At 40.3% G+C, this 12,197-nt stretch overlaps 2 protein-coding genes across 17 annotated transcripts in view; one reads left to right on the top strand and one right to left on the bottom strand.

The window, feature by feature from the left end:
* Positions 1–10,288, top strand: part of mthfd2 (methylenetetrahydrofolate dehydrogenase (NADP+ dependent) 2, methenyltetrahydrofolate cyclohydrolase) — a 30,652-nt gene extending 20,364 nt beyond the window's left edge. For 2 of the 4 annotated variants that reach the window (XM_059641162.1, XM_048523027.2), the window contains exon 8: positions 1,231–3,164. In XM_059641162.1, coding sequence (XP_059497145.1) covers positions 1,231–1,355 — 125 coding nt within the window. In that variant the 3' untranslated portion in view covers positions 1,356–3,164. Of the gene's footprint in view, positions 1–1,230; positions 3,165–9,767 lie in introns of those variants that run through there. The other 2 variants (XM_048523023.2, XM_048523024.2) reach the window with 2 other exon arrangements.
* Positions 6,425–12,197, bottom strand: part of slc4a5a (solute carrier family 4 member 5a) — a 75,242-nt gene continuing 69,469 nt past the window's right edge. For 6 of the 13 annotated variants that reach the window (XM_048523001.2, XM_048523007.2, XM_048523002.2 and 3 more), the window contains 2 exons: positions 11,292–11,362; positions 6,425–7,990 (listed from right to left, as the gene is read on the bottom strand). In XM_048523001.2, the coding sequence (XP_048378958.1) occupies positions 7,825–7,990; positions 11,292–11,362 (237 nt within the window). In that variant the 3' untranslated portion in view covers positions 6,425–7,824. The remainder of the gene's footprint in view (positions 7,991–11,291; positions 11,363–12,197) is intronic. The other 7 variants (XM_048523010.2, XM_048523012.2, XM_048523006.2 and 4 more) reach the window with 3 other exon arrangements.

Raw genomic sequence — 12,197 nt, 5'->3', positions numbered from 1 at the left:
ACCACCGACGCTCAGTAGCAGCAGTGTGAGCTATCTACAAGATGCATTACAGCAACGCTAAGATCCTCCAACAGCATCTTCCAAACCCACAAGCACTTCCATCTGGAAGGACAAGGGCAGCAGACATATGGGAACACCACCACCTTCAAGGTCCCCTCCAAGCCACTCACCACTTGTCTTGGAAATATCACTCTTCCTTCACTGTCACTGTGCCAAAATCCTGGAATTCCCTCCCTCGTGGCGCTGTGGGTCAGCCGCAGCAGGTGGGCTGCAATGATTGGAAAAAGGCTGCTTACCACCACCTTCCCATGGGCAACTAGGTGCAGGAAATAAATGCTGGCCAGCCAGCAGCACCCACATTGCACAGATTTTCCTTTGATCTCATAATGTGTCTCTGTTAAGGGAGACAAAATCACTGGTCCCTACCTGACATGAAGCATAACTTTGGCACTATGGTCTGGGATCATAGCAGAACGACTGTCGTGTACTGTGTCCTGGCAGATGTTAGTACAAGTGAATAGGGGGACTACAAATGAGCAGGTTTGACTATCAATCCATGGGCTGTTGGAGCCAATCACTTGTTTGCACGTCTCGAGGATCACCAGGATGCTCTGGGCACACATGTGGTGCCTGTGAAACAGTGGGTAACAGATGAAATTTCCAGACGTTCAATTCACATTCACCATTTCTACAAGAAAACATTTTTGAGTTGCAGGAGACTCCGGGCTGTGTTTTTTAGTATGGGTGAATTTCTGGAGTGTCTACCATCTGGAGTATGTATAACGTTTCTACCTCCTGGCCTGGGGAAGTCTAAATTTGATTTGATTAGTTAATGAGCTTGTGACCTATTGAGTGCCTCTTTTTTGCATGTGATTTAAATTTTCTTTGACTGAGAAAGAATGCTCCAATAAGACTGTGTCAGTGAATGTCTGTCTGCTGCTGTTTCATGGGATGTTAAACTTAGTGGGAATCCCAACATGGATTGTTGAAGACAAATAGGTTGTTTTGCATTTAAGACCAGGTCACTATTTTATTTCTTTTTTTTTATTGCTCACTACTCAGAATTTAGGTAACATTGAAATCAATGGAGCACGAGCATCCGTGAAGTTCCTAACTAAGTGCATTTGGAATTCTTGCAGTCTGTCCTTTTTTGTTAACGGTGGAGTATACTTTATTGCGGGGACATAGAAAAACAAAATTACCTTGCAATACTTTTTGTACCATTTTCAGAGGTCAAGAAAAAAGCCAGCTTTATAACACCAGTGCCAGGAGGAGTTGGACCCATGACTGTCGCAATGCTGATGAAGAACACTATCATTGCAGCCAAGAAACTCTTGAAGCTGAGAGAGAACTGAACAAATGGTTACCCTCACAGTGCCATATAGAAAGGGGGCAGAGTACCCTATTGAACATTCCAATGTACTGTTTTACATCCTCACATACCAAAGGCTAATAGTTGAGCAACTTATTTATTTTCATTGTGGTTGTGGGTGTTTAAGTTTTTTTTTTCACTTTTGCATTGAGTATAATTTATTTCGAAGCTCCTTAGTTAAGGATCTAGATTATGTGCAATTTTATACTTTGTGTTACCGAGATGCTTCCTACAGAAAGTCTTTAAGGTTAATTGGGGATAGTTCCCTGAAATTATTTTTAAAAAATGGATTTTATTCCTGGGCATGAAGATGGGATGAGCAGGTAAGGAATTGTGCATATCAGGAAAGGGCTTGTGTATTCTGAAGGTGTCAAATGAAGAAAGTCTAATGAAAGTTGCACTGTTGTAGTGATTTTAGTGCTTGGCAGGCATATTGTAAATGCAGATGGATTTAGCATGATTCAAAGAAATGTTTCTATCACTTTGCAGTATCTTATTCTTCAGCAAATAACACCAGTCAGAATTTCTACATAAATGCATAACCCCTTAACTTCAAATAAGATGACTGCTATCAATTGTTCCATTGAAGCACCATAGTTACATTCACAATGTACATTCACAATTTGCATATCAGCATTCCCTTACTGAAAGTCAAGACAACACTGTCTTCTGTGCATGTCAGTCAAGAATTCCACAACACCAGGTTATAGTCCAGCAGGGTTATTTGAAATCACAAACTTCATCAGGTGCAGTGAAAGGAGAGCACACAGACACAAAAGGGCTCTGCGCTTTGATGTCTGTGTCTGTGTGCTCTCTCTTTTTACTGCACCTAATGAAGGGGCCACACTCTAAAAGGCTGTAATTTCAAATAAACCTGGTGGACTATAACCTGGTGTTGTGGGATTTTTGACTTTGTCCATCCTGGTTTCACACGTACCTCCCAGGTCATGTCAGATCCTCCCAGCCAGTTATTCTCTCAAACCTGCTGGCAAGCTGTTGACGAGACACTTCTTTTTTTTGGAGGAACTGAGCAGAATGGTATCAGACTGAATTGAAGCAGCATGATCTAAATGCTGATGCAGTTTCTGCATTTCAAAGTTATTAGACTGTTTTGGAGGTTGATTTTTGCATTCTTCACAATGCTTTGAGAAACAAATATCTAGGTGGAGTTGTTTTATGGGGCAGTGTCAATTTCCTAAATCGATGCAAATAACAATGAAGCAATAAGAGCTAGAAATAGCTAAATTTTCACTATAATCCACTGTTACAACAGTTTACCGCAACTGTAGGGTCTGCGTACGTTAAGAATGTAGTGACCATAGGTTTTCATAATTCCCCAGTAAAATCTTGAATAATGATTTTACTTTTTATGCCTCAATGCATGATGCGAATTATGACACAGCTCTTTTTATGGTAAGAGTGGTTCAAGCTGTGAAACAAAATATTGTTACAATATCCAGAGTAAGTCTTTTCCTCTCATTGTGAAACGTACAAGTGTGAAAATGCAGTGATTTCATTTCAAAGTTGTGTATGGAATATCACCGGCCACCCTGGTACCAGTGTTTTTAAAAAGAGGGATGTGCAGACAACAATATTAAACGGGTTGTCTTTAGGTGGTGTTCTGTTTTTCTTTCCTGGTACTGTGGTCAACTGAACAACAAAAATTCTACCACAACACAGTAATTGAGCAGAGATCAAATGAGCTCTTGGCAGTTTAAGTTTACATATTTGTATTAACTTTCGTATAAAATCCTCTTCAGAGCTTGTAATTCTCAATAAATTATCATTCTTACTGGTTCTTTTTCTCAAATGTCTTTCCGTACAACTGAAGAGTTAACAGATTCCTGGTTTAATCTCTGTCATGCCAAACTAAGAGTCGTCCCTCATTTCACTGGCTTCGGGGGGTGGGTGGGGGGGGGGGGGGGGGGAGAGAAAGGGCACTCATCATCCTTAATTGCAGATAGATAGGCGCAGCCAGAATCTATCTATTTTTTGCTGCTGCTTATCTTTCCACTTCTCTCACTTGCATGAAATTGGTGCACACTGATTTTTTTTTTGTTTTCCTGAAATCATACTGTACAGAGTTGCTGTCTTCAGGAATGGGGAAAATCAAATGAGCAAGGAGAAGCGAGGTAGAAAAGTAAAGAGGAAACTGCTTTCTGATACTGAGGAGCCACATTCCTTACAAATCAATAAAGTTAGTGGAAAATGAAATTGTTTTCTCTACCTAAAACTTAAAATGTACAGTCCTTACACTTGCCTCGGCAAGGTGGCAAAGGTGATCAATATTTCGAGAGACCTGGTTTAATCAGGACAAAAGAGAGGGAGGAAAATGTGTTTTTTTTTTAGGTGCCTTGTTCATCTTTTGTTTAATACACTAGAGACTACAACAATGTTTCTGGAGGAGCAGAAATGTCTCTATGCTCTAAATTCTCTATTCTGGAGCAATAACCACTTGGTGTCTAACCAGGAATTGCACTGTAACAGCACCCAGCATAACCGGCACGTATCAGTTTAAAGCGTAGAAGAGAGGACCAGGACTAAGTGTTGCAACATTATCAGTGAATGCAAGCACTGTATCAAGTTTTAACTTGCTAAGACATCAAATACTGCACCTTTTTTATCGATTGTATGTGTTATCAGAGGCTGTTATCATTTGAGATATGAGAGTAGCCTTACTAAATGTTTGTCTCCACGCCTGTTTCCATTCTAGTCAGAATTCGTTCAATGAATTTTCTTTTCAGTCAATGCATCATGCACTCATGTTTTTCCATTATCTATCTTTTTGGGCTTTTTAAAAAAATTTTTCATGCTGTGTCATATTGACATGATTTCAAAAACAGTAGCTTTCCAATAATCAGAGATACTGGGATCTGCAGATGCTGGAGAATCCAAGATAACAAAGTGTGTAGCTGGATGAACACAGCAGGCCAAGCAGCATCTCAGGAGCACAAAAGCTGACGTTTCGGGCCTAGACCCTTCATCAGACAGGTTACTGAAACGTCAGCTTTTGTGCTCCTGAGATGAGGCTTGGCCTGCTGTGTTCATCCAGCTACACACTGTTATCTGAGCTTTCCAATAATGTAAGCTGAGGGTCCCAAACACGATCATCTTTACCGCATCCCTCAATGCTGTCAGCATTGGCAGACTGCTTGTTTGACAGCAGTACTGTCTGGTTTCTCATTCATTAATTCAGCCTTGTCCATACCTGCGTTTTAATTGTTACATCCTTGGCAGCTGTCTTAAGTTTTGGAATTTCTTTGTAAAACCATCTGCCTTTTGAACTCCTTGCCTTTCTAAAGATGTGCCTGAAACCCTACTTCAAATAATCTTTGGGCACAAATAACTTTTTCTGGAGGTTAGTGCAAATTTTGTTTTAGAAGGGCACAATGAAGCATTTTGGGGTTTTAGTATGAATAAAGGAGACAGTGAAATAAAAAGTTTTAATCATTATCTGCAGAAGAGATATGAACTGTCAGCTTTGATGTGAACACGGCCAGAGCTCACCAATCTCAATGAGATAAATTAATAATTTCAATGTCTATTTCATTTATGTTGCTTCAGGGACGAGTATTGGCTAAAGCACTGGCGTGTAGCTCTTCTGCTCTTGCTTGGATTAAATCGTAAGATCTTGTATATCACTTCTAAAGGCGGATAGAATCATGGTATAATGTCTTGAGCAACTCTTCTTCATCTGGTGAAAAGCGTCGGTTGGGGTAACTTGCCGTATTTGTCATAAGGAAGTTGATTTTTCTAGCATTCACAGGGTGCAGATAATCTGGTATGATCATTGCTGAACGAGTTCATCTTCAATTTGTATTGAAGAATTTTCACCTGTTAATTTTGTCCTACATAAAGATTTAACCATTTACACCTGGTTCAATCATTTAACTACATACTTACATAAACAGCAAGCAAAGCTGTGACTTGTGTAGCGTCCCAATGGACGTAACCCATTTACTCTCTTTGCAGACACTATCCCCTGAAAGAATTTGAGTCCATTCTGTACTTTCTGACCAAGGAACATGCTTGTCATTTGAGTTTTACCCCAGTCATTTTTTTCTGTGAGCAGGCTGGCCAGATTTATTTTGTTGCTGCTGCACAGACCAAACTGTTTTAATATTCAGAACACAGGGTAAGGCAGCAACATAGCACGGAGAGAGTTACTTGCTGGTAAATGATAACACTTGGATTGGCTTCGCACCTCTTCATTATTGTTGCTCAAAACAAGCAATTTGTCTTGACTGTCTATGCTGAATGATGTGGTGTTGACATTGTCTCAAATAATCATGAGAACATTTGGCAGTTTGTCCGCTTAGTCAATGATGTTAGTTGAGGGCTAGACTTGGCCATGTTAGCAAGAAAATTCAGAATAATGATGTATTATCTATAAAGAAGCCATCCATCAAGGGAAGCAGAGAGGTGGGAACAGTAAACCTGAAAGTACCATTAGCATAGTCGGTGGTATGCACTATCCTAACATGTAAATGAATTGCCCTTCTTTCTCTGGGGATGGATCGAAACTCTTGAACTAAATGGATTGCATACGTTCAAGAAAGCAATGATCCACCACTGCTGCAAAGACCGCGATGGATTGGATGATAAACATTGGGCATGCTAGTGCAACCCACGTCCCCTGAATGCATAAAATGATTGAAAATTTATTTGCGTCACACAAAGGACATTGGAAATCCTACTTACTACTTGTATTTAACCAGTTTATTTCTTTCCCGGTGGGGGGAGGGGGGGGGTGTGTGAAATTGATCTGCACAGGAAATAATCCTGTGCAGTTAGTTTCTGGAGCGTTTGGTTCTACAGTTTCAACAAAACTTGTCTTGTGGTCAAACGAATACAAGACAGGGTGAACCTGGTGTTGACTTATGTCATTGGTACCTGGACCTGAAAATATTGGCAACATCATAGATCATAGAATCCCTACACTCTGGAAACAGGCCCTTAGGCCCTTTGGCCCAACAAGTCCACACTGACCCTCAGATCATCCCACCCAGACCCATCCCCCTATAACCTACCTAATCTACACATCCCGGACAACTATGGGCGACTTAGCATAGCCACGCCACCTAGCCTGCACATCTTTGGACTGTGGGAGGAAACCCTGCAGACATGGGGGGGAATGTGCAAACTCCACACAGCCAATCACCCGAGAGTGGAATCAAACCCGGGATTCTGCTGTGAGGCTGCAGTGCTAACCACTGAGGCACTGTGTTGCCCCAACATCTACTGACAGGTGGAGTGAACTAAGGTGAATGTAAGCAGCAGATGATGAGGGTGCAGCTCATACGTGTAAACTCTTTTTAACCATGTACTTTGAAAGGATAATGTTGAGTGTTTTATTATTGACATGAAATACTTTCAGAGTTGTTTTGTTGAATGAATTGCATGCTGTTAGATTTCAAACTGTTTTGTGTTTGCATTGAAAAAGCAAATGTTGACTTAGTTTCAACTGATTTTTCTTTAAACCAAACTCAGAAAACAGTAAAGCCTCTTAAGGCCGAATCAATCAAACAAAACAGTTTTCTAGTCTACTTCGTTTGATGTCTCACTCCGTGAAGTGCTCTTATCGGTTGGGAGATAGACTGCTAGACCAAAAACTCTCAGCATTAATTTGTCATGCATCGTAATTTCTATGAATGATTTCAAATACATCAATTACAAAATAAATTAAAAATGGAGTAAAGAAATACATGGTTGACATTTGTAGAACAGTCTTTACCTGCCATGAGAAATCATTTAAGGTTGATCAGGAATTCCCACTTTTGTATCACTTAAATAGAAATAAACTGCAGCAACATCAAATGGAAAATTATAGCCCAGAACTTTTGAAAAGTTACGAGGTGATGAAGAGCTACTTGACCTACACCACCTGAGCTCCCTCCTCTTCACACTGTGCAATTATAATTAAAAACAATTTTGTAAAAGCAGTAAGTTGTTCTCATCAGGATTGTAATCCTGTTCAAAGTGGAGCAAAACTTGCTCTGAAAGCATTGAGTTTAAGGAGAAGAGTTTACAGGCAGGAAGGTAGTAAAAGAGGCATCTATATAAACAATCGTTCAATCTCAACACAGCTTCGGAGTTAAATCTCAAGAGAGAACTGGCTTCAAAAGTTAAATTGCCTCAAAACAAGTTCCTAATTCCTGGAATTTCTTGGTATATACTGCAGTCTCGTCTGACTGACACTATCTGCTCCTAATCTTTAATAACAATGTCAATATCCTTGAAAAACATATTTTGAACAACACTTGTGGGCAAAAGACAACAGATGTATAGAAGTCTTCACATGCGGTAGATGCTCAGGTCTGGTTTTGTGTCTGAGCAAGCGCAGTTCTCATAAAGTTAACTTGCACAAATCGTGGCCCTGATCTGTTAATTCATCAACAGTTTGCCAGGTCCATGTGCCAAAAAAATGTTACTGGCAGGACCCGCAGACCAAGTCACAGAGTAGTCTCACCGCCTGTGTCTCTCCGAGCCTTCTCAGCGCCTGTATCATCATACTCAGACTCCATTTCTATCTTAACCTGTGGGACGGCACATATGGCATTTCGGGAGTAGCTGAAAGCAGGGGAAGATGGGCAGGAAATCTTGAGGTGTAAAGTTATACTGTGGAGAGATTTAGAAAGAAGGCAATATTACTCTCTTCATTTACACATAGATGTTTCTCATAGCTACCACGAACAGAACCTTGAGCAATTCTATTGGTAGAGCTGGATGAACACAGCAGGCCACACAGCATCAGAGGAGCAGGAAAGCTGACATTTCGGGTTGAGACCCTTTTCTGAAGAAGGGTCTTGACCCGCAATGCCAGCTTTCCTGCTTCTGTGATGCTCCTTGGCCTCTGTGTTCATCCAGCTCAACGCCTTGTCATCTCAGATTCTCCAGCATCAGCAGTTCCTACTATCTCTGTAACAATTCTGTTGATAGATGCTTTTGCAACTATGGCATAGTGTCTTGCAGGCAGGAAGAGTTACAGAATCAGCCCCTGGTCAATGTTGGGTGAACTGATGTTCAGCCAAAGTAACGTAAAAGAATTTGTGAGTCATCATAACAGGGGAGACAATGGCCTAGTGCTATTATCACTGGACTGTCAATCCAGAGACCCAGGTTACGTTCTGGGGACCCTGTTCAAATCCCACCATGGCAGATGGTGGAATTTGAATTCAGTAAATTATCTGGAATTAAGAATCTAATGATGACTGTGAATCGATTGTCAGGAAAAATCCATCTGGTTCACTCATGCCCTCTAAGGAAGGAAACTACCATCCTTTCCTGTTCTGGTCTACATGTGACTCCAACCCACAGCAATGTGATTGACTCTGAGCTGGCCTCTGGGCAATTAGGGATTGGCAATAATATGCTGCCTGGTCAGCAATGCTGTCATCCCGTGAATAAATTTTCAAAAAAATACAGGGACAGTGATATCAATATGACTAGGTCTCTCCTGCAATGGACTACCATGGTTGATAATGCCTCTTTAAAGAACTTTAGGATGTTATTCTAATGTGCTAGGAAGTAAATGCAAATGATTAGCTTGCTGATGCTTACTGATCAAATATATTTGCTTAGCAGTTACTAAACGTCAAACATCATCTAGATTTGATGAAGGGTCATCAATCTGAGATTCTCATTCTGTCTCCACAGAAGCTGCTGAACCTTATCCCATTCTTTAATTCGTGTAACTGCTTTCAAAATATTGTGTAGTCACTAGTGAAAACCAAAAGAACATTGTAAATCAGAAACAAAAATTGAAATTGCTGGAAAAGCTCAGTTAGTCTGGCAGCATCTATGGAGAGAAATCAGAATTAATCTTTCAGCGTGTGGGTTGCTTCGATTATGTTCAAATGTTTCCTGTTATTAGTAGTGTATTCCTCACAAAAGGTGCTTTGTATTCTTTCCAAAGCCTTAAAATTATAAAGCCTCACTATAGCCTTAGACCCAAAACTGCTTGCAGTACTTACAGTGAGGCCTTATTAAGGTTTTATTGAGGCCTGTCATTATATCAGCTTTTAGGAACATTGGAAAGAGGGAGGCCATTTGACTAACCAAATCTATCCCATCATTCAATTAGATTAGGTGGTCAATCCACCTCAATTCACCTATGTTGGCATCATTTCTTTGCTTTGCTTAACTTACCTAACACGAACAATGTTTTATTCTCATATCTCATGTGATAAAGCCTGGAGTTTATTATTGTACTCTTGAACAATTAATTACTTTTGCAAAAAAAGAGTTATTTAGGGAAATACCGACAAATATAGTGTAGTATAAACATTATTCCATACAAACATACAAATTAGGAGCATGAGTAAGTTTCACAAGCCTGCTTTGTCATTCGATGAAGCGACGATAACTGACAACCTGTCCTGGACTCCCCATCTAGATGCAATGGTCAAGAAGGCACAAAAATGCCTCTTCTTCCGCAAGAGGCTTGGAAAATGTGGCACATCCATAAGGACCCTCACCAACTTTTACAGATGCACCGTAAAAAGCATACTGTCCAGTTGCAAAAAGACCTGGTACAGCAACTGCTCTGCCCAGGACAGTAAGAAACTACGTAAGGTTCTGTACTCAGCCCAGACCTTCATGGAGGCCAATCTCCCATCCAAGTGCTGCATTTATACTTTGTTGATGCAGAAAGGCTGCTTAAGGTTCCCACCCCGATAACGCTCTCCTACAACCTCTTCCGTCGGGCAGAAGATACCGAAGCTTGAACACATGCACCAATGGGGTTCAAGGACAGCCTCTTCCCTGATGTTATTAGACTGATGAATGGACTCTCTAACTTCAAATAATGCTGATCGTGTTAATGCTGATCCTGCCTCACATACCTCCTGTGCAGTTTAACCTGTACGCCTTTCTCTATTCCAAGTTTTTTTTACCCTATGTATGTCCTTGCTATGATCTGCCTGTACTGCTTGTAAATAAAGCTTTTCACTGTACTTAGGTACATGTGATAATAAATTGAATCGAATGAAATTGATGAGATCGCAGTTAATTTGATTGTGGCCTCAACTTTACTTGACCTCTGCCTTAAAAACAAATGAGGACCCTACCTCCACTGCCCTCTGAGGTGAAAATTTCACACCACCTGAGAGACAAAATTTCTCCCCGTCTGTCGTAAATAGGAGATCCAGCATTTACTCTATCAATCCCCCCAGAGTCTGTTATATTTAATTAAGTTCACTGATTCTTCAAAACTCCTATGGTCATAGGCATTATTCTTTTAACCCTTTATCATAAGATAACTTCCTCATCACAGAATTCTGATTAACAAACCTTTTCTGAACTGCTTCGAATGTGATTGTCTTTTCTTAAACAATGGGACCAAAACTTCACATAGTACTTTAGATGTGATCTTGCTAATACCTTGTAGAACTGTAGTAAAACTTCCTTACTTTTAAGTTCCATTCTCCTTGCAATATATGTCAGCATTCCATTTTCCTTCCCATTCAGTTACAATACTACACATTAGCTTCACTTGATTCACATACCAGGACACCTAGTTCCCTCTGTAGCTCTAGGGTTCTGCAGTCTCTCTCCATGACAAGAAACCGATACTTCTCTTTTTGCCAAAGCGGAAAAGTTCACATTTTCCCCACTTACTCCATCTTTTGACCACTCACTTCTCTTTATATCTCATGTAGGATGCTTCTGTCCTGTTCACAACTTACTTTCCTCCTTAGCTTTATGTTATCAACAAATTTATCCTTTCACCAAGTCATTGATACAGATTATGAATAATTGAGGCCCCGCATTTAGCCCCATGGAATTCTATTGTTCCTCTGTGCAGTAGTTGGGTCACACAGAGGAATACAATCAATACAAAAATCTAGTCAATATAAAACTGTGCACTGGGGGCTGGAATTTTGGTGATACTTTATTTTAAATAACGAGAACTGAGTACCTGCGGTCGAGTGAATCGGAGTTACAGGGTGACATTTCAGCTTGCACAGCTCCAGCTAGAGGACCTTTCTCCTGAAAATCAATCACATGCACAACACAAGTGAAGTAACGACATGACTCCATATTATACTTCTCACTTTGGCGTGGTTCCATTGAGGTATTGAACATTGATCAACACCATGAAGGAAAATAAAACTCCCAAACTGGCAAAATCTTCTGATTTTCTTGCATTATAGAAAATTAATGGTGTTGCATTCACTGCTGTCCCGAATGGTCACACAGCCAGTTGAACAGGATGTTCCATACTTGTGCAAACTGACTAAAGCTCTACAGGTTAGAATTTGCTGGTTTGAGGGAGAGGAGATTTGCAACCCACAGGGTTATTTCTGTAGTAACATCTAACTTGAATGTGGAAAGCTAAGATATTGACAGTGACTCAGGTGAATATGAAAACTAATTTTATGAAATGACTGATGCGTCAGAACAGACTTTCGAAAATGTCATAGGATAGTCAGGCCTCATCCAAATGTGGAATGTTTTCTAAAGCAGATGTTGAACTGAGTAGAAAACCGACACATTAAAAACACACCAAAATAATTCCTGGTCATTTCCACTGTCAAGATATGCCTTCACCCGACTATATTTCTGTAATGATAATGAGGAAGGAAAGCTGCTACCTTTACCTGCCTTGGGCCAATGTGAGACTCTAGCACCAAGGATGCCAAGGATTGGATATCTTTTAACTGCACTCTGCGAATAAACATCCCCCTTCTTCTACTGATACCTGAAGCTGAGCAATCAACCTTGTCAGCTGCAATCACATGCTCATATGTAAAAATTAAATTAAAAACTGTTGGAAATACTCAGCCCAATGAGCAGAATTTGTGCATAAAGAAACAAGGTTCAA

This window comes from Stegostoma tigrinum, chromosome 40, assembly GCF_030684315.1.
Source record: "Stegostoma tigrinum isolate sSteTig4 chromosome 40, sSteTig4.hap1, whole genome shotgun sequence".
Lineage (NCBI taxonomy): Eukaryota > Metazoa > Chordata > Chondrichthyes > Orectolobiformes > Stegostomatidae > Stegostoma > Stegostoma tigrinum.
This window is presented reverse-complemented; position numbering and strand designations above follow the sequence as displayed.